The sequence below is a fragment of the Poecilia reticulata genome, chromosome 17, assembly GCF_904066995.2.
Source record: "Poecilia reticulata chromosome 17, P_reticulata-male-v2, whole genome shotgun sequence".
Taxonomy (NCBI): Eukaryota; Metazoa; Chordata; class Actinopteri; order Cyprinodontiformes; family Poeciliidae; genus Poecilia; species Poecilia reticulata.
Genome location: NC_088846.1, coordinates 26,682,035 through 26,704,686, shown reverse-complemented (window position 1 = coordinate 26,704,686; position 22,652 = coordinate 26,682,035). Strand labels below are relative to the sequence as shown.

General features: G+C 37.2%; 1 protein-coding gene and 1 non-coding gene across 8 annotated transcripts in view; one reads left to right on the top strand and one right to left on the bottom strand.

Moving 5' to 3' along the window:
- LOC103479475 (contactin-associated protein-like 4) overlaps positions 1-22,652 on the bottom strand; it is a 154,810-nt gene that overhangs the window by 79,607 nt on the left and 52,551 nt on the right. For all 7 annotated transcript variants that reach the window (XR_014084282.1, XR_014084278.1, XR_014084280.1 and 4 more), the window contains 6 exons: positions 16,821-16,968; positions 14,382-14,585; positions 6,742-6,917; positions 6,558-6,674; positions 2,336-2,603; positions 1,831-1,980 (listed from right to left, as the gene is read on the bottom strand). Coding sequence is in view for 1 of the 7 variants with exons in the window: in XM_081598347.1 (XP_081454473.1) it covers positions 1,831-1,980; positions 2,336-2,603; positions 6,558-6,674; positions 6,742-6,917; positions 14,382-14,585; positions 16,821-16,968 (1,063 nt within the window). In the remaining 6 variants the exon portion in view is untranslated. The remainder of the gene's footprint in view (positions 1-1,830; positions 1,981-2,335; positions 2,604-6,557; positions 6,675-6,741; positions 6,918-14,381; positions 14,586-16,820; positions 16,969-22,652) is intronic.
- Positions 962-1,044, top strand: trnal-uaa (transfer RNA leucine (anticodon UAA)). The gene has a single exon. It is a non-coding gene; the product is annotated as a tRNA-Leu (tRNA).

Sequence of the window (22,652 nt, the reverse complement as noted above, 5' to 3'; positions counted from 1 at the left end):
AAGGAAACAGGAGAAAGAAAATTGGCTTAAAATTAAGAAAAGGAAGATTAAAAGGGAGAAAAATTAGGCAAACTTTTAACTTTAATAAGTGTAAAAAGGCTACCAGTGGAAGCGTATCAGATATTCATGTTATGGGAAATGAGCAATCAGTTCTCGAGCCCAAACTTTGGGGCCAAAGACACCAAGTCAAAAGCACTGATATCAAAACCTAACCTGACTTAAAGTCACAAAAATAATTTTTTTCTTCTACAAAACATTAGTATTTTAAAGGTGACCTATTATGTTTCCTTGAACAGGTTGGAATAAGTTTATGAACTAATTTTTTTGCACATAATCATTCTGAGATAAAGAGATTTTAGTCTGTTCAGTTCTGTCTATTTTGAGATGTTTCAGGGCCTCTTGTCACTTTAAATCTAACTAAGCTGCTGCTGACCACGCCCCCCAACTCAACATTTACACTCAGAAGCGCAATTATGCAACTGTACGTCTTTGAAAAGCATTAGTAGAGCCTACTGCACAATCAACAATAATGCAGCAAGTGGTTTCTGAATGGTAAGGCAACAACAAAACACTTGTCATTTCCAGCAGCCATTGTACAGCGCATACAGCAGTACAACCAGCTGACCAAATGTGCTGGGGCTCATCTTCTGTTGCTAAGTAACAGGGCTGAGGTTGCTGGGTAACAGGGCAGTGCCCAGAGATTGTTACTCAACAATCAGGAGGTTTTTGAAACGGCTTGTTTTTCACACACCAAAAACCATCAACTTATTGCCAAAAAAACGTTTGGGTGTCACTGGATGGATGTGGTTCTATTTAATCCACATGATTATTAAATGGCAAATACGGTACCTAAAATAGAATGTCTAAATATGCATCAACCACCTGAGCAAACAGGCTAAATTTGTCATCAGTTGGAGTTGGCAGCCAAACAAAATCTACCTGAGAGGCAGAAGCCACAGCCACCAGGATGGCCGAGAGGTTAAGGCGTTGGACTTAAGATCCAATGGACAGATGTCCTCGTGGGTTCGAACCCCACTCCTGGTAAGCAACATGAGGAATCAGGACGTTCACCTCAAACTCTAATTGCTCCCTGACTTACAAGAGAGGAAAGTCTGCCTTAAATTTGAGGTAGGATAAGTGCTTTATGTTAATTTAGTGATGTATTTTATTTTAAAGGTCTGATTGGGCATGTAGCAGGAAGTCAGCCATCTTGTTTAACTCTCTGTATCAAGTTCATCCATCCGTCTGTAAGTTCTGATTAATATTCAGGAGTAAAAGTTTAATTCAGACTTTTGTGAGAATGTTTATTGTGAATGTTTGTTTTGATGATGCCTGTGGGTTCATGTTGGTTTACTGAGATACAGATGAGCCTTTGCTAATGATGCTAAGCTAGTATTAGCTATTTATTTTACAGATTTACTCCTGGAGCACTGTGTTAAACAATGACCAATTTGTTCAATTTAAAAGCAACAGTTCATTTTGAAAAATAGTAAAATATTGTTTGTGATTGATTCATCACTTGTTAAAGTGTTTCCATGCATTCTTTTTACAGCATATTATTAAATGTTTTAGGTTCATTGGCTGCAGCTTAATGTGTTTCTTCTCAAGTGAAATATCAACAACTTCAAGCTGTACAAAAGACAAACAGGAAAAACTCAGTATGATTACATATTGGTAGACACAAGAATATATTAATACTTAACATGGTCAGATGTCAAAATCTTTTTTCAAAAGCTTAATAAAAAATACACCAGAGAGGATAAATGAAAACAGTACAAATTGTTAGTTATGTTTGCTTTATTTAACATAAAAGCAGTGTTTCACATTTACCTCCAAAGAAGATCTGGTTTGACACTGAGACAGGAAACGAGGGAGACGCGTGAGCGACGCCAGTTTCCTGCTTGTCCACAGAGACGGTGAGGCGGCCGCGCCTGGAGGTCAGATCCACCGAATGCCACTGACCATCATTCAACCCAGATCCTAGGGACAATACACAAGGGCATATATCGATTGTACGGATTTTAAATGCAAAAACACAAAACCATACCCAGTTTTTTTTGTCTAGTTTCTACTGCAAATATCTGAGAAATACAACAAAACTAACTTTCAAACAACATTTCAGCAAGAAATGTTGTTTGTGAAAGGAAAGCAAGTTCTGACTTTAGAGTATCTTCCTGACAGCTGCCTGGATTTTAGCTTTTTTTAAAACTTAGATATTAAGTGATATTTTGTGTTTTTACAGTGCAGTCCAATGGCCTCAGAGGAGGAAATACATGGAGGTTTGTGGTTGTAAAGTGACAAAATGTGAAAAAGTTGATGCATCCTGCAGACTGACCGGAGCTGAGCTCCAGCAGCGCTCTGCCTCCTCTCTGCATCTGCAGGTGGAGTCTTGCCTCTGCCAGGTACAGCCACACCTCGCCTCCTTGCCTTGGGAGGTCAAAGGTGAGCAGAAGCCCGGCCTCGTTCCACGTCCTGAACTGAAACCCTACGGACATCCCCGATGACGCGGACGGCATCGTCCACGGCAACCGGAGGAAGCTGTGGGGTCCCGGGAACGTCGCAGCAACGTGAACCGGCTCGGCGCAGGAAAAGGTCACGTTGCCCTGAAAGTAAAGAATAAAAACTGATTACTGAAGGGATAAAACAACAGAAAACATGAATATTAATCAGCTGCAGGGGGCGTGTCTCATCAGCGAGTCTCCTTGAGAACAGAAGCACAAACTGAAACGTCTCATCGGCGGCGGGGCGGAGTGTGTGGACTCGGCCGTCACTTCATTGCAGTCCATTGTTCTGAGGCGTAATGACACAGCAGCCGCCGCTAAAGCTGCAGCGGTAATATATTACTGCGCCGGCTCTCTGCTGGGAATATCACCCGGCTATCTTTATAATGCTCTGGAAACAGAGATGACATCTAAAAGCCCTTTGTAGAGCTGTTAAAGTGATATATGGACGCGTGTGCTGCAGAATGCATCATCACGGCAAAATATAAAGTAAAAATTGGACCATAAAAACCCGGCGAAGCTACTCACCCCACATTAAACCTGCAGAACGGCCTGCACCTCTGCATGCTAGCACCTATGAGGGTTCTGCATTAGAGGCGTGTTTTAAATTAGGCAGTAACTGAGTTAACACTCCATCACTGAGAGAGCAACAGCTTCTGTCAGGAATAATGCTGCTCTGCACTTTGAAAGGAAAAGCAGCTCACACTCACTGCTGCTCCCTGTTTCTCTGCCATCAACACAGAAACAGAGAGTTTGAACCAGCAACAGCTGCACTGTAAAACATTTGAAGGTGGTTTAACTTGAAAGTTGAATTTACGTGGAAATGCACGTAAATTCAACAGGAAAATTTTTAACTCAGAAATGAGATAATAAAGTTGATTTAACTACAAGGCAAGTTGTGTAAACATTGTTTTTTTTAGTTCTGGTGACTTATGTCCACTGGAATGGACATGGGACATTTCTGAGTTTAAACTAATAAACTTGAATGATTCTTGCTAGTAGCTGCGTTTCCATTACAAATATGTACAAAACTTTGTCTATATTCCACTAATGTTGAAAAAACACAATCTCGCAATTGTAATGTTTCCACAAAATAAGAAATTAGATGTTAATAAGTTTATTCAAGTCACTAAAAATCATGTAATTCCATCCTCCTCCTACCACTTCCTGTTTCTTCTTTGTCTTTTCGGAGAGTAGTAATCAGGAGACTTGTGTGATTTGAAGAAAGTGTTTCCATTGCTGTTTTGCGAAATACGCTAATTTTGCTACAGACGAGAAACTACGTCATTCTAGCGCTAACTTAAAAACCTTCATTTGTTCAACTCTTGGAGATTTGAAAAAGTTAACACAACTCACTGCTGTGAGTGTATCTTTCGAAAAGACAAACATTTATATTAAACAGAAGTTAGGTGCAGCTCAAATGTTTGACAGTCGTTCCTGAAAATATCTGGAAATCCGTTGCTGTTCAGTTTTTTTTTAGCTGAAAACAACTGAAGGAACACGGAGCACCTCGTTTCATGTGCTGCCTGTGTCTCTGTGAAGAGTCATTTTCAGCCTGTATTATTTATTTTCAGAAGGTTCGGCGGCTGCGATTGATTCTTTCTTCCTTCACTGTCTGATATGAAAGCTCAGCGCTCAGGGAGTTGAGGAGATGAACTTCAAAGCTGCCTCTGCAGATGGTTTATATGTGATGTGTCCGCCTCACAATAGAGAAATAAAACTTCATCTGCTTCTAAAAGATGGTCTGGATTAATCACTGCAAAAACACAAAATCTTACCAAGTCATTTTTGGATTAAATTCAAGTGCAAATATCTTAGTACACTAGAAATAAGACAAAACTAACTTACAAGTAGGGCTGTTGTAAATTATTATTTTAGGACTGAATGTAAAAATTTTACATTATGCTGGTAGCACTTAGCTTTCGCCAACAACTCATAGGCGCTGCGCAACACAAATAATCACTGAGTCGAAATACGGTGTGCTCAATATTAAAACATGGTTTAACGAAGCTTCGAGGCAGGTAATTTTCCTAGAGGATTTTAATAATCGAAGAACTCGAATCATTTGAGGAATCGTTACAGCTCTACTTGCAAGAAATAAGAGCTTGTTTTAAGTCAATATTCCCTTAATAGTGATAAAAAAGTACTTGTTGCACTGGCATATTATTTCACTAACAATAAAACATTTTCCCTTAAGTGAGATAATCTGCCAGTGGAACAAGTACTTTTTAAAATTATATTAAATAAGTTATTGACTATTGCTGAAAAGTTACTTATAAGTTAGTTTTACCTTATTTTAAGTGTAATAAGGTATTTTTACTAGAACTTAAACCAAAAATTCTTGGTATTATTTTTGTGTTTTTGCAGTGAAGATGTTAGCAAATTTGACTAACTTTGAAACACTTTTACATGTAATTGAGTATTTTTTTATGTTGTGACTTGAGATTAGAAAATCTCAACATTTTTCATATCAATATTCCAAACTTTTCCACAATTCTAGAATCCTTAATACAAAATTACAACATCAATTTATAAAATTATTTTCTCCAACATCTGTAAGATTCCAGTTTTTAGTTATTAAATTTTTAAGATATATTTATAACATAACTGAATTCACGGTTATTGCATTATTTTGCAATGGCAGGAAAATTATCTTTGGATAAAAAAGTTATCTAGTGATGTTGTGATTTGATTATAGGTTAATAAATTTCAATCTTTTTAATTTAATCCCTCAGTTTCTCCATCTTTTGGCCTGATTCATCCATTTTTGTGATCCTACAGAACCGTCAAAGAAAAAATGTACCAACTAAACTGACTGGAATAAACAATTTTTTTTATTATTACAACAAAAGTATATTTCAGTTTTGATCACAAACTCCCAATTTAAGCAAAAAGAAAAAATAAAAACAGAGCACACTTGAATAAGATCCACTGCAGCAGCGAATGGACTGGATACATAGTAACCTTTGGATTTAGAAAATGTCACTGACAGCTCTGCAGGAGGACAAACAAAAACCAGCTGGTTCTAAATAAAGATATACTGAAGACAAAAAAATCACTGGATTTAAACCGTAACCACATAATAAGATTAAAAAAATGTTCCTAGTCAATGATCCGATTATCAGAATAAAATGTCTTAGTCTGAAAGAAAAAGATAAGAATCTTGTTATCAGAAGATAAAGACTGGAAAACGACCTTTCTCTACTGAACTGGATGGGGGATTTATATAAAAGCAGAAACAAGAGCTGAGGGTCAAAAGGTTCATATAAAAATGAGTCATTTAACAAGCAGCAACACTTCAAAACTGAAAAAGAGACTAGAAGAATTAAATGAAGGTCAGTCTGATGGAAACATTGATGTGTGGAGGGTTAAAATAAAATAAAATAGGAGATTTTTTAAATAAAGTGTCCTTTATAATAAATGTACTGTTTTTAATACTTTCATACATTAATTATTGTGTGGAGATCTGGGGGAACTTTTATAAAACCAACACAAAACCTTGTGCCTATAACTAAGATTATTTTGGCAGAACTTTTTATGATGTAGTAAAGCCCAGAACAGCACTGACTGTGTAGAAAACCTTTAATAAAACCTTCCAAATTGTATAAAAAGTGGTTTAACCAAACTATGAATTAGGAGAGAAGGATTTATTAAAAAAAAACAAAAAAATATGTCAGGACAAATATTGAAAGAAATAGCATTTCAGTTACAGGGACTCAGGTGTAGAATGATTGTGAGGAGTTAAAACTGTTTTTCACTCTTAAAATGATCTAAAAATATGTTATAGAAATAAATTACTAAAAAAATACAATAAGGTTTGATGGTTTTCTTTTATGGGTTTGTCTGCAGATCTAGCTGGAGATGTTTTAGAAAATATACAGTAGAGATTCTGCTGCTTTATGTAAAACAAAGTGAAGTAATAAGTTTGTGTCCATCTTCATTTTTTGTCACTGGCAGGAATTTAAGTTTTGTTAATCTGTTTCTATGATTGTATTTTTTTTTTTTAGCACTGTTTTCTTTATTTTTTAAAAATAAAAAAACTTAAACTTTACTTACCTTTATGCTAACCTGCTGGTCGTTGTTCTTAGCTAGTTCTGTTACGTTAACACCGTTGTACATCAGGTTTTCCAGGCAGCCTTGGAAGTTTGGATTCTGCGATGCTCCTACAATCAGCTGAACATAACGTGGATTTAGTGAGTTTAAATCAGGTTCGTGTGGACTTTTTCTGGTTCCCACGCACCAGTTTGACGTCCCAGAGGCTGAACTCTTCATGGGTTTGGACTGTCTGTGTGTGCTTGTCCACAGTGAGGTTGAGTTGGGAGTTTCTCTGTCTCAGGACGACGAGGTGCCAGTGCTGGTCGTCCAGCAGGCTACCGACGGACGTCAGCCGTCGGGGCTCATAGGACGAAGAGGTGCCTGGAAAAACGGAGGCGTTACATAATAAATAATACTATTTTTACTTGAGCGTGTGAAACCAAACTCAAATTCTGACTTATTTTTATGTTTTGATCCACTTTCTCCTTGTAACTCATGTTATTTTGTCCTCTAAAGCTTAACAGTAAAACTGCTAACTTTACATGTTTTTAGGTTTTCATCCAGGTTTTGTTGTTTGGATGTGTAGTTTTTATCCTCTGTTCTTTTTATGTAATGTGTTTTCTGTCTGTCTCTGATCTGACAGCTGGCTGCTCCGTTACCTGACCTCCATGTTTGTTTTCATCCTCGTTATTTGACCTGTTCATCTGCTGCTTTCTGACAGTGTGACCTGAAGTCAGAGCAGCAGAAAAATTCCTTAAGATAAATAAAGAAAACTCTTCTTTTCTCCGCTTCACGCAGGGAGGGTCACTGCAAGGCCATCTCATTAGAAACCCATAACTACATCTGCATACTTGTCTGGAAGCCGAAGCCAAATATGTGAATACAAAGGAACATGGTGAGACATCATTAATGATGAATGAGCAGCAGCCGGTCCTAATAAGTGGATCTCCACTTGGGATGTGAGAGAAAACTTTGCGGTTCTGCTGAGAGAAGAAACCAGGAGAAGGCGCATTAAAAATGCATCGCGCATTCTTCGGAGAGGTGGTGGGAGGCAATCCCAACGTCAGAGACGGGAAAGAAAGAGAGAGAAAGAGACGAGCCGGCAGCTCGAAGGATGACGGACAAATGTACCTTTGATATTTGAGCTCATTCCAGGAGAGGATAGATTTTCCTCAGAAAAACAACTTCATCCAGACAGAGAAAGTTATGATTTTCACCTCATGATAGAGAGGAACGTCTGTGCTGTCAGCGCAGCTATTGTGATGATTTATTTGATTTCAGTGCGGATGAGCAGAAAGAGACAAAAGCAATCAATATGAGAGGAAAGACAAAACAAATTAGATATCTTCTCTGGCATTGATTAATAGGACAATTAATATGCTGCAGGTTGTAAAGAGGGAGACCTCACTGGATGGATGTTTCATCAAATGGATGATCTGATTACTTCATAAGTGAAGGGAAAGACAGAGATTGAGCTCACATATTACATTTTCAAACGGAGAAATTTCCCTAATGATAACACTGAATATGAATGCTGGAAGTTTTTGAGACGTCAGAATTCAGCAACTCGTTTTGAGAAATCCTGATTGGTCAAGCAGAAAATCAACCAAACTATTATAATTTAGCAGAATCTTAATCTCAAATGAGCCGTGTGTAAACAGGATTATAACGCTTACATGCAGAGTTATGCAAGAATGAGTAAAAATGAATTAAATCTGTTTTTAATGCTTCTGAAAACAGGTTATGTTCTCTTCAGTGCGTATCGTAGTTTTAGGTCTGGTCCATTTGTTCGTTTTAATCGGATGCAAAATCTGTGGGTGAAGCTAAAAATTAGAGTGATGGCAAAGAGGCGTTCAGAAAACAAGGATTTAGAGTTTATCATCGAAGATAAAGTATATAAATAAATACTTTTTAATCACACAATGTACAAAATAAACTATTTTTTAAGTTGACAGTCCGTTTATATTAATTTTTAACTCAGTTATATTTTTTTGTTTAAACGTTTCACTATATTTAGCAGTAAAAATTACTGGATTTGGCCAAAATTGGAATCTATACCTATAAGTTCAGCAATCACTCTGTAGAAGAACTGATTGTCATTAACACAACAAAACATACATTTAACATTTATTGAAGAAATACTTTAATATGTTCTGAGCTTGTCTACATATTTGACAGAACCAGGGTTGCCTGGATCAAGTTTAAGACTTTTTATGAAAATTATAAATGAAATTAGATCTGTATCACAACAAAAACTCACAAAAGAAAATCTCAACTAAATAAACAGACAGAAACGGACAATTTTTATTTTTGTTTGTGTGTTAAGAAACACCTGGTGTCTTTTTAGGAATGTTTGTAAAGGATTCTTATTGTAATGTCTGGTGTGGATGTTAATCGGGATCCTTAAATAAACCAATAAACAAAAAAAAAACATGTAATTGAGGCTTTTTGATGAAAACAAACAATGAAAATCATTTTAATAAAGATATGCTGCTCGTTGAAACTCCCTGATTTACTGACAAAGTCCTTCAGAAAGCATCAAGATCATTCCTGTCTTCCTTTGAAAGCTGAATGTTTACTTTTAAAATCTGAATCCATTTCCATGAATCTCAAAAGTAAATTTGGATTAAGTGAAAGTATAAGTGCTTTTCAGGTTGAATGCTGATCTGAAGGACATTAGGATTGACTGCGCTGTCTCAGCGTTACAGTCGATGCCGTTTGTTTTATCATTCTGCGCCTGACCTCAGGGGAAAATCGCTTCATCGTATCTCTTCTGCCTTCCTATTAAAACGCCTCTAAATCTGATCGCTCTTATCGGGAAAACCGCTTGGTGTTACATCGTTTCACCGGCTGACTCTCGTAAAGCTCAACCTCCGTCAAAGACGGCCTGTAACGATCCAATTCAGATCACATAACGGGAGGCTTGCAGCTGGATCCGTTTCTTTTTATTCCCCGATAGAAAGGATTCACTTCTTTTTTTAAAAGAAGGATCAGATTCGGCTTGACAAGGTTGAGTAATAATAATTATAATACATGTCCTAAAGCTGAAAATGAACAAATGAACCAAACATAATGTGGTGGGAACTGAGTTTAAGAGGCAGATAACTTCAGATGACAGTATAGTTCTGCCAGATATTTGCTTCTGCTCCAAATGAATCAGCTCTGAAGTTTCTAATTGGAGCTCTTGGTGCCGCCGTTATTCAGGATCATGTTGCAGTTTCTGGGCTGTTGCTCAGTGTTGCCTCATAAAGAGAGGAGTGGGATCTGAAGTGAACGGTGGGAGGAGAAAAAAGGCCAGGATGTGCTGGCGCTGCAGAGAACAGCAAACATGAACTCTGGGTCGGCAGATGACCTGAATTATGAGCACAACAGTAAGACGGGCGATAAATAAAGCAGGTAATGTGAAGCAGGGAGCTGAAAGATGTATAAAAAGCTTAAAACTGCTTCTGAGAAGCAATGAGAGAAAGAAGGAAACCCAAGAAATGAGCAGCAGATAAGAGTCTAAATGGGCTGTGAGTCTTATGATGGAACATCGGAAAATAAAGTCACAATGTTACCAGAACACAGTCGTACAATAGTGAGTCAAAATAATATGAGAATAAATCTGAAATTGTAAAAGAATTAGGTGAAATATTACAGCTGCATGATATTAGGTCACAAATTATGAAAAAAAGTCTTTACATTGTGAGCAAATCATACAAGAATTAAGTCAAAATATTACAAAAATAAATGTTACAAGAAAAAAGTCATAATATTGTCAGTAAAAAATAATAAAATAACAATAAAGGTGGACTTTCAGAAGTTGAAATATTACAAGAAAAAAGTCTAAATTTTGAGATTTATAAGAGAATTAAGTCCAAATATTAAAAGAATGAAGTCACAATATTACATGAATAAAGTCGCATGATGGTAATAAGAAGATTTACATCACAATAATAAATAGAAAAGATTCATTATATTGTGAGAAAGTAGTACAAGAATTAAGTCAAAATTTTATTTGAATTGAAAAATATTTCATTGATCCCAAAGGGAAATTAAATAAAATAATACAAGAAAAATGTCATAATATTATGAGAATAATGTCGTACAAGAATAAAGTCAATAGGAGTGCTGTGGTGGCGCAGGGGCAATGCACAACCCATGTATTGAGGCCTTAGTCCTCATGCCAGTGGTCACAGGCTCGATTCCCGGCAAATCAAACCATTTGCTGCATGTCTTCCCCTTCTCTCATAACCCTCCTTCCTGTCAAACTACCTTCAAATAAAGGCCACTAGAGCCAACAAAACCTTTAAAAAAATAATAAAGTCATTATATTATTAAGTTTATTTTCAATATAAAGTTGAAATGGAATGAAACAGCTAGAAATGAATCGGAGGAAAATCTTTCCTCCATCCTGAACCTTCTGTGTTAGATATTTAGAAACTTTAGATATGTGAAAAGAAACAATAAATCTGCAATGTAACAGCATTTAAAAGAAGAAACACTCCAGAGTTCGATGTTTAATATGAGAGATGAATGTTTTTTTCATTTTTGGAGGACGTAAAAAAGAGCCAACGACTGAATAAAAGCCCACAAAAGACAAAATCTTTTTTTTTTGTTCGTTGGAAGGACCAAAAACTGAACTTTTATTTTTCTGGTAATTATTTTCTAACTCTAATAGACGGATGTAGAAAAATCTATTTTTCATCCCAAGGCTATGCAGTTCATCTTCCTAATTGGACAGTTTTCCAAGGTGATCTACTCGTTACAGAAACAGAGACTTTCCAAAAAAGTACCTGGGTCATTTTTTTTTTAAAGGTGACACAGATGCAGGGGATAAAGGTCCTACAGAGAGCGCTCAAGGTGACATAAGTTAGTTATTTCCACAATGTCAGAACCTTTGTTTAGAAACTTTTATCTCTTTTCAAACGCTCCACAGTGCTTGAAAACGTAAAAAATAAAAATAAAAAATTAAGAAACTGAGGGAAAAAAACCCTTGGAAGATGAAAATGAGTGTTAATGCCAGTTGGAAACTGGTTTAAACTCAAAATGTCCGCCGCTCACATAAACAAACGGTTTTGTTCAGACCTCAAGCAGAGCAGAAAGTCTTGGTGAGTCCAGACGTAACACATGGTGCCGCGAACCAGAACCATCCATCATGGCAGTAACGAGACGGCGTTGCAGCCGCCAAGAGAGAGCCGGGAATTAACCAATCAGAGGCCAGCATGTGAGCTGGCAGCCAGTAACTTTCACTAAGAAATACATCACATGATCTCGTTCTGCGTTTTTCACAGACCTCTGTGACGATGAATCAAACAATAGATCTGCCTTTCATGGATAAACAGTTTTTTCCTGATGATTCAAAATAGCCCAAGTTAGTTTCTTATTATTTTTTTACAGTTTTATTTTTGAAGTTCCCTTCTTTTATAGACTTATATTTTCAAAGTTTTCAGCTTGTTTTATTTTGGTTTCTAGTGCAAACACAGACTGTGTGTTTTTATAGCAAATGCCTGAATCTATTTGTATCAGATATGGTCTTAATCTGGACCTGAAAGTCCAGTTTCCTCCTGGATCAGGTCAGGAATCAGATTAGCAAGATTTTTCAGCATCTTGCTAAAGGTAAGATGGTTTGAGCAGCTAAGTTTGAGGTTAGCTGCTTTAACGTGGAATATTGGGGTTTTATCTGGTTGTCCAACATAAAATAGTCAAAAATATTCTTTTTAGTAAAACTATGCAAATAAAAATCTGAAAAGTGTGGCTTGTAAGTCTTTTAGGGTGTGTATCCACTAGCTTTACAGATGAGTTTTCTATTATTTCAAGAGAACCAACCATCTCTCATAACATAAAGCGTTTAATTTTTCTGAATTTGCTGAATTAGAAAGAAAAATTATTAAATTTTAACATTATTTTGTGTTATTCTGTAGTATTACCACTGAAAAGAATAAAATAGGTGAAATACTTAATTTCTCATTAACAGAGAGATATTCATACAGAAGTACTGTCTGCAGCTGCTCTTAAATTAATGTTAAAACTTCACTTCAGGAAGTGTGTTAACTAACCACATCCCTCAAAACCAACCTTGCCTACTGGCATGTTTTTTTTTCAATTTTGCTCCATTATTTTCCACTTTTCTGTCATCTTTGTTTTCATAGAAAATCAGTAATGTTTGGTTGAGAAGTTGACGCTGCTCCGTCATGCAGCTATTAAGTCAAAATTTATGTTCCTAAACAGAACCACCTTAAGTGTCTTTTTCATTCCACATCAGAATCTGTTTGGACCGTTTCTCTTTCCTGTTCTGGTATGGTCCCGCCACATTTATTTCTGTATTAACTGGCTCCACTTAAGGATGACCAGTGATGCCCTCTACTGAATGGAAGCAAAACTACAACATTAAAAGAAGCTCTTAAGTGGATATTACTAGTTAATCAAATTGAACTAATTTTATCTAATAAACCAACAATTGCAAGTGGATTAATTGTTTTCATCCCCAGTTCTAACCCATCTCACTGTAGTCCTGGCTGCTCAAATACTTTATATGTTAAAGGTTTTGTTAGCTCTAGTAGCTTTTATGTGAAAGTAGTTTGACAGGAAAGAGGGTTATGAGAGAAGGGGAAGACATGCAGCAAATGTCGCCAGGCCAGGAATCGAGCCTGCGACCACCGGCATGAGGACTAAGGCCTCAATAAATGGGTTGTGCTTCGCCCCTGCGCCACCACAACACCACCATTATGTTTTTAATTTTTACTTATAAAATGTCTAATATTTTGTCATGATAGAAAAAGTGCTGAGGTACTCCTTCTAGCTCACCAACTTTGACAGCATGACGATCCCAAATTGCTGATTCTGTCTTTGTTTCTGTATGGGCGAACCCAACAACACACAGAGGAAATCCTTTTCTGGAGGAAAACCGCTTCATGTTCTCTGCCTTTATTCCCTCCTCTCTGTTTCTCTGGTTTCCTTTCAGGTGTTAACAACCAGATTACTTTCTGCTCAGATGGTCTGGCTGCTAATTGGTTTCCTGTGGTTTCAAACCGACCAATCACCACAGAGAGCCGTCAGTCAAACGAGAACACCTGAGGAGCTCTGGCCGTCTCACTGCGCCCTGTTTGTGTGAGCGGTTGATGTGTTGGCCACTAATTAGCCACCAAGAATGTTAAAGTATGCTCTGTTCCGACTTGGCTGAATGCATTTTCAGCTTATATTTGTAATAAATAGTAACGTATTTTCTGGACTATAAGTCAACCCAGAATTAGTTGCACATGTCAAAAAACGATTATGAAGAGGGAAAAACATGTATGACTTGCAGGAAAATACTGTAAAAATATTTACAGCTTTCTTTAAATCTTTTTTTTTTTTTTTACCGTTTTTTCCTTCGTAACATATTTCCTGTTTTTCAATTATTATTATAAAATGTAACTTAAAGATGTTATTTGCCAGGCTCCTTTTTCTGATTACCTGCTAGTCAAGCTAGCATAGCTAGCATAGCCAGCAAGCATGAAATGAAAACGTTTCTGAGAAGAAAAAGACAGAAGAAGACTCTAAAACTGGAACGTATGAGGCACCACTTGTGCCAAAAGAATGTAGAAATTTTTTAGTAATGGTTAAAGTATAAAAACACTCTAAAAGTTGATATTTTTTTACATATTTTGTAGCATTATGTTTGGGTTTTTGTAAACGGGGATCCCGGTCAGAAGCTAATGCCGTTTGAGGGTTCATGGCATGGAAAAGTTTAGGAACCGCTGTCCTACAAAACAGATTAAAAACAATAAATATCTTACCTGTTATGCTTGTATGTTAATTTATTCAATAATTTAGTAGTAGCAAAAACAAACTTTAAACTCCCAGCACTAATATTAAGTGTTTTACCTTGTCTGAGCAGCAGCTGTAGCTTCCCCCTCTCCAGCTGCAGGCTGAGGCCCGACCCTTCCCGCCCTTCAGCGTGCAGCAGCGTCCCGGAGTTCCTCAGGGTTTTGAACTTCAGGGAGATGACCTGCTTCGACCCCTGCCTCGGCACCGGACCCGGTCGGTACGTCAGGCTGCTGCCGCCGTCGAAGCTCATCACATCTGAGGCTGAAAATAAAAATAAGACAGACGCATCTTCAGCTGTGATCCTCAGCCTTTACGCTCGCAGTGAGTTCAGCTTGTTACTGGGTTACAAATCTGTTTTCTGTTTATCAAGCACTTTCTCTGCCGGTGTCCTCTGCCGGCTGGGGATTTAAACTGAGGCGAGACGAACGGTGTAGCTGGGAAAGAATGGACTGCTGTTAAAAGGAGCAGCTGCTGAGCTCAGCATCAGTTTCCTCTTCAGTTGTACAACTAATTTCCCTTTCTCTTTTTTAATGAAGTTGGCAAGTCTTTGACCTCACTTAGCTTGCAGTAATGTGCTTATTGCACTGTACAGTGCATTTCCTGCTGATTACAGAGCAGCTCCGATCGCCCGACTCATCCTTTGTGTGGAGCTGAAAACGCTGTTTCCAGCTTCCTTTATGTACAACCGAACATGTTCATCTAGTTCCTAGATAAGCTTTATATGTTTTATTCAACTGCAGTAAGGCCCAACCACGTAATTATTCAAAATCACAGACTTTTTCTAGCTGAATCTCAGTCTGTGCACTGTAAAAACACAAAATCTTACCAAGTATTTTTGGTCTTGTTTTTAGCGCACTTGAAATAAGACAAAACTTACAAGCGGCATTTTAGACAAATATGGGTGCTTGTTTTGAAGTCAATAATTAATTAATATTGATGAAAAAGTCCCTGTTATTTCACTTGTAACATGAAAAAATGTCTTGTTATAGTATGTGAAATAATCTGCCAGTGGAACTAGCAATTTTCTTTTATTAATGTTAAGGAATTATTGACCTACGCTGCAAAGCCCCGAAATCTGACCAAGTATTTTTGATCTAGTTTCTTGTACAAACATCCATTTAAATAAGACAAGCGTACCTGACTTATCCAAGTAATTTCAAGTAACTCAGGAGCTTGTTTAAAGTCAATAATTCCTTAATATTGATGAAAAAGTTTTAGTTCCACTTATTTCACAATCAAAGGTCACTGAGCCGTTACCTAGCAACGCCAGCCCAGCCCGTTACCTAGCAACGCCAGCCCAGCCCAGTCCGTTACCTAGCAACCCACTTCTAGTTCCACTGGAAGTTTATTTCACGTATAACATGGAAACATGTCTTGTAACAACTGAGATAATCTGTTGGTGGAACTGGTAAATCTTTTTAAATTAATCGTAAGGAATTATTTACTTACACTGCAAGAACACAGAACGTTTGTGTAATTTCTCGTACAAAGACCTTATTACATTTGAAATAAGACAAAAGCAACTGACAAACAAAATTACAAAATAGTATAGGAGCTTGTTTTAAGTGGATAATTCCTTAATATTGACGGAAAAGTACTAGTTCATTATTTCTCTTATAATAAGACATTTTTTGCGTGGGGGGGGGTAAACTGCTCACACAGAAGTCTCATTGAGGTCGCATTTAATTATGCAAAAACACACAAAAAAACTGAACTCAGAAAAGATCAGATTTATATTGGGTACAGAGGGGGTACTTTTGTACTTTCATTTGGGTAAATCAAAAATTGTAAGTAGTAGGTCTAAGAAGAGATTAAAAAGACTGCTTCAGCATTGTACTACCTGCATACAAACATTAGAAACATTCCAAAATTTTATACAAATGACACTGTCTCCAAATGTAATTACTTTTAGCCCTTTCTAATACCTTCTAGGAAAAACAAAGCATGCATCTGCAGGTAAATGCTGCAGCTTTCCAGTGAAATTCAGCAGGCAGCGCTACAGTGTCAGCATGAGGTCTCACTCTCCCCCCTGCAGGTGCAATTCTCTCCGCCGTTCAGCGGGTGACAGAGAGGAACATCACCTCGAGTTGAGTGCTTGGCAGCAGACATAAACCTGGGGCTTTTACTACAAAGCAGGATTAAAGGCTCAGTGAAGTAACTTCATGTTCAGCACTGGGTTGTAGTGTCATAAAAGCTGGTTTACCTCATACTTCTGTTCAAATCGAACCTTAGGGGGGTAAACTGCTCCTGTTTGACTCATATTTTGTACAAAACTGTGAAAACCTTCAGAAATACTAATTTAACATGTATAAGAATAACAATAAAACTTGATATGTCCCATTTTTTAAATAAATGTATTTGCACGTGCAAGCAGTGGACCGTTTCTTGCAGAAAGTTGCTGTCAATAGGAATAGATTGGCCAAAATGAGGTGATAATTCTGATCACTGAGCTGCTGAATATTGTAGTAGCTGAAGTCGAGATGGTTTGAGACTCACTGTAAGGACATCCGTAGGCCTCCAGGCGCAGTCCGATCCGCCCGGCGGGATTCCAGTCCAGAGGAATGAGGCGCAGGAAGCGAGCGACTGCAGGCTGCTGCAGCTTGTACTGAACCACACTGTCTGCGTTAGAGTTACCTGGAAAAGACTGGAAACACACACACATGTACAGATACATTAAATATTTCTATAATAAAAACTACATCATTAAATAAGCTTCAAATATGACTCCTCCCCTTAATATTAAACACTGTATTACTTTTAGATGTGTTCCTTCTGCAGAGATCTGAGTCAAATGTTTAAATTCCCTTATCAGGATGAAGAGGCGTGGAAACAATCCATTCATTAGATTCAGGTGTGTTGCAGAAACGTTGCAGACATGACAAAAATGAACTGAAAAAACTGGTCTTTTTGTGAAATATAAATTAAATAATCACCATTTATTTAAAAGATGTTTGCATAATTTGCTCAAACCCAACAAACTAACAAAGCTAGAGATCTTCTTTTCTGTTTTTTTTTATGATTGCTTTTCCATTAAAGGGGATCTATTGTGCAAAATTTACGTTTGGCGTGTTTTTGTACTTTCATTTGGGTTTCTATTGATTCTAAAAACAGCACAAACACTTGAAAAAGTTGGGGAGATTTTTTGGCAATAAGTTCATGTTTTTGGGTGTCTGGAAAGTGAGTCGCTTCAAAAACCTATTGACTGTTAAGTCACAACTGAGGGCAATACCCATTGCCTAGCAACCCCAGCGGAGTTCTGCGTGTTTCCTAGCAACCCAAGCTGAGGTTCAGCACGATTGGTCAGTTGGTTTTACTGCTGCATAACGGCTGCTGGAAAATCCATGTGTTTTGTTGCAGAAACCATTTGCTGCATTCTTGTTGGTTGTGAAGGAGCCTCTACTTCTGCTTTTCAAATTTGCATGGTTATATATTTGTCCCTCTGTTTGCAATTATTTTCATGAATTAATGTAAACGTTGATTTGTGGGGGCGTGGCCAGCGAATTTAAAGTGACAAGACGCCCTAAATCAGCTCAAAGTAGTCAGAACTGACCGGCGTAAAATTTCAGTGTCTAAGAATGATTTTGTGCAAACAATTTACTGAAAATGTTGTGTAAAAATCTATTGACCCAACATATTTAACAATGCATAACATTTCACTTTTCACATTGCTAAACTACTAACATAATGCTTCTGAATATTTCAGAAGAATTATGAGCACAAGTTAGAAACTGATCTGTGAAATGATGAGCTGAATGTCTGACGGATTGCGTTCTGTCCCTTTCTTTGCTCATTCAGTTTCCTCCATCTGGCAATCTGTCCTAATTGCTCGCCTCCCTAGAGGTTGACATGCAGGTTAACTATCTCCCCCATTGCTGAATACAAGCCTAAACACATAATTAACTCATTTATTCCCCTCATAATAATGACAGCAAGAGTTTATTTGTCTGATAATGAAGAGAATTTTACTGCGATAGCAAATTAGTTTTTAGTTACTTCAAATCAGTTTGAGACTCAATCGACTGTTTTTTAAATCACCAAAGAAATTAATTTGACCCAAACAAATCAAACTAATTTATCGTTTTTACGTCGACTGTGATTTAAAAAGTTTGGAAAGTGGGACTGAAACGCCACTTTTTTAAAGGTGATTTTTTTTATTTCTCCACCTTCTTGTGTTTAATCAACTCTTGCACAATATACCGACTGACAGAAAATATCAGTGAGTGCAATGTCATGACGTTGGTGCAACATTAAGCAAGTTGGTTTATTTCAATATATCTGTATATGACCAGATAAATGGACTTTGATAAGGGCTGCACAATGGCGCAGTTGGTAGAGCTGTTGCCTTGCAGCAAGAAGGTTAATTGGCCTCTCCAAATTGCCCCTAGGTGTGAGTGTGTGTGTGCATGGTTGTCTGTCCTGTGTTGCCCTGCGACAGACTGGTGACCTGTCCAGGGTGTACCCTGCCTCTCGCCCGAAACGTTGGCTGGAGATGGGCACCAGCACCCCTCCCGACCCCACTGAGGGAAAAAGGGTGCAAGAAAATGGATGGATAAGCATTAATGCACAAAGTTGATTCAGATTTTAGTGGATAAAATGGTTCCTTAGACAGAAACTGTATTGTTTTATAATTGGAATAAATATGATCTGATTTCCAGTGACATTCCAGATACTTGCACTAAATGCCTTTTTGAAAAAGGAACCCTTCTCCATTGTATGTGGGAATGTACCAAGCCCCTAAGGGGACATGGAGAAAAAAAAAAAGGGAAAGAATTCCTGACTTATTATCTCGAGATCTCGACTTTCGAGATAATAAGTCGGGATCCCAAGATAATAAGTCGGGATCTCGAGATCTCGACTTAGTTTCTAGAGATCCCGAGATAATAAGTCGGGATTTCTTTCCTTTTTTTTTTTCTCCATGTCCCCTTAGGGGCTCCGTAGGAATGTCTTAAAATTCTGAAATTTTGGAAGGATGTTATTAGGTGTCTATCTGAATTGTTTAGGGTGAAAGTCCCATTAGAGGTTAAAATATGTGTTCCAGGAATCTCCCCAGTGGAATTTAAACAATCACAGATTAAAGCTAAATTGATAGACAGGACTTCTTCAAGCCAGAAGATCTACTGCATTATGCTGGAGGAGCATGGACGCGCCCTCCATGGGACTCTGGAAGAAAGAAATTGCAAATTCGCTCGGACTGGAAAAACTAACATACATGGCCAAGGGTAAACATCGGGACTTAGAGAACTTGTGGGAGCCATATATGAGGATCATAGGGACTGAAGGCGGAGCTTAATAATGAGTGTCTTGAATGGATGTCTTGTCTACAGTTTCTATTTATATACTGCCTTGTTATTTTTCTCTGTTCTAATTTAAAGGGTCTTGTATATTTTCGGAACTAAACAAATGCAGGTTTGAATGGTGAGTGAATGTGAGTGTGTATAAGCAGATGTTTATAATGTTAAGTTGATTGTTTGTAAATGTATGTCCTAAAAGATAAAATTCAATAAAATATATATATATATATATAAAAAAAAAGATCTGATTGAATTGACCGCATATTTTTGTAAATCGAATGAGTGTAAAATGCTTCGAGACATTATTTGTGGTCCACTGACGTTATGTAAATATAGGCTGAAATGACTCATTAAATAATTTAATGTCCCTCAAGGCAAATTATCTGCCTCGATGCTTCGTTAAATTTATGCTTTACTATATAGCGTACTATGTTCAGGTCGGATGATTATTTGTGTTGCACAATGCTCTAACTTCTGGCAATGATTCGTTGACGAATGCAAATTGCTATTAGCATTTATGGAGGGAAATGAGGAGGAACAGAAAGAAACGGCACCAAGAAATAGACAAAAAGTTTCAAAACTGATTGATCACTTTAAACTACATAAAAAAGAAACCAATCCTTTCCAAAACAGAACAGAATCAGAACAGAATCTGACATGTTGTACATGTACAATGAAATACATTTTAGCTAACATTATATGCAGTAGCTTTTCAAGAACAGTAATAACATGAAATATATATTTCATTAAAGTCTTTTTCATATTTCAAACTTGAGATTGAAAGTAAGCATAATGTTTACTAAAATTTCAATTTGAATTTTCTTTTAAAAAGTTAAGTTTCTCATCCTTTTTCAACTTAAAACAAATTTTTAGTACTTTAAACTTGAGACTAAAAGTGATGTTTGAAGCAGTAAAATGTTTGCTACCCTTTTCTTCATGTCGTTCACATCCAACGTTCTTCCTTGTTCTGATTCACTCTTTCACACAAATACTCCTCCTGATTCGCTTTTATGTGTTCTTAGAAAACAATTGAAACAACAAATTATCTCTAATTTGCTCTGCAGCAGTGAATCGATGAGTAAATTAATGAAAACATTATTAGTTTTCATGAGGTCGCAGCTAATTATATAAAAACTACATTTTATGTACAAGAAAAAAACATATACTTGTTACTTTCATATGTTTTCATATGAGAAAAGCATCAGATTTATTTTTTTAATGCTTGAAACCATTAAGTCTTGTTTTTTTTAAAGTCACGTTGCAAAAAAAGTTTAAATTTTTAGTGCAAATATCTAAAACTAATTTATACAAACATGTCACATAAAACTAGCACCATAGACCCAATTAGAGCTGATTCAGAGATTAGTTACTTTCACAATGCAAAAACTCAAAACTTTAACAAGCATTTTTATCTAGGTTTAGTGAAATACACTGGAAATAAGATAAAACTGACTTACAAATAAGTAATCAGCAAAGTATAGGCACTTGTTTTAACTAAATAATTCCTTAATATTGAGAAAAAAGGCTGCAAGTGAAACAATCTGCCAATGGAGCAAGATTTTTTCTACAATATTAAGAAATTATTGACTTAAAACAACCTTATATACTGTGCTGAAAAGTTACTTTAAGTTAGTTTTATCTTATTTTAAGTGTACTATGATATTTGCACTAGAAAGTGGACCAAAATATTTGTGTTTTTGCAGTGCAGATGGCGACTGGACGTGAGCCAACCAGCAGGTTGCAGAAATGGATTGCTGAAAAAATGTGACAAAATAAACTAAAACAGAACATCACATGTTAAGAAAATAGATGAAAATGAACTGTCGAGAAATTCAATTTTCAAAGGAAGTGATGAAGGAAATTTGAGAAAGAGGGGAGAAGTAAAACAATCAGGACTCCGCTCTCACATCCTGAGCCCTCCAGGAGGAAAGAAACAAACAGATAAAGAGGAGCGACAATAAAGGAAAGATGGATTGCAGCATTTCCAAACACCAACAGGCTTCCAAGGCAGGAAGAGGAGGGAGGAAGACATCCTCCAACACAGAGAGGAAAACAACATATTGCCTCCTCTGGTCCACATCCCACTATTCTGAGATCTGAAGCCCAGTAGGTAATGTGTTGTGCTTGATCCAGCGGCTCTGAAATGATTTTTTCCCCCCTCTGACAGACTCCCTAAGCTGACTCCTTCAGAGAAGTTCAGAGACACTTTGAAATGCGGCTGGGCTGCTGCAGAATTTATGTATAGTGCCAGATCAACATGTTTAAAGCTGGATCCCCAGCGCTGAGATTAGCCGGATTCCCTCCACACGGGAAATTGCCTTGGCTGGGCTTCTAATCAGAAAACTCCTCCGTGCAGCAGCGTGACAAATGTGGCTTCAACCTGGGTAAATGTTCATGCTCAGAGTGGGGAGGGGGGTAAAAATGTAAGTTTGTTGCATTATTTGGAGTTTCTGCAGAAAACGAGACGCAGAACTCAACAAATCTGAGGCGGGCTCACTGGGCTGATGGATGCACCGCTGTGTTTTGCTACGACATCAAAGCTCGTTGGTATTCCTGGTCGATAAACTGCAGCTACGTTACGTTACAGCAGAGGACAAGCATGACAGACACACCCACAAAACACAAATAAGGAGTAATGTGGCGAAAAGAAGGAAGAAACTTCGCAGTCTGTGACGATTAATCGGATTAATTGTGATTAATCAGTTATTTAAATGATCATCAAATGATTTAACAATCGATTAATTGTTAACTGGAGTACACAAACTCAAAAAAGGCCATTTACTGAAAGAACAACATAAAGAGCAGTAATTAAGCCAAAACTGTTCAAAATATTTGTATATATTACATCTAAAATTAAAAAACCTGTTTGTAAATCTGTTCTACCCAGAACTCCTTTAGTGGAAGAGCTTTACTTTCACCTGGTGCAAAGTCTGTAAATGAAATCTTCTGTTAAACACCTTTAGCTGTCCAATTAGTAATGCAAAAATATTAGCACTGAAACGATTAATCAGATTGATTGTGATGAATCGATTACTGA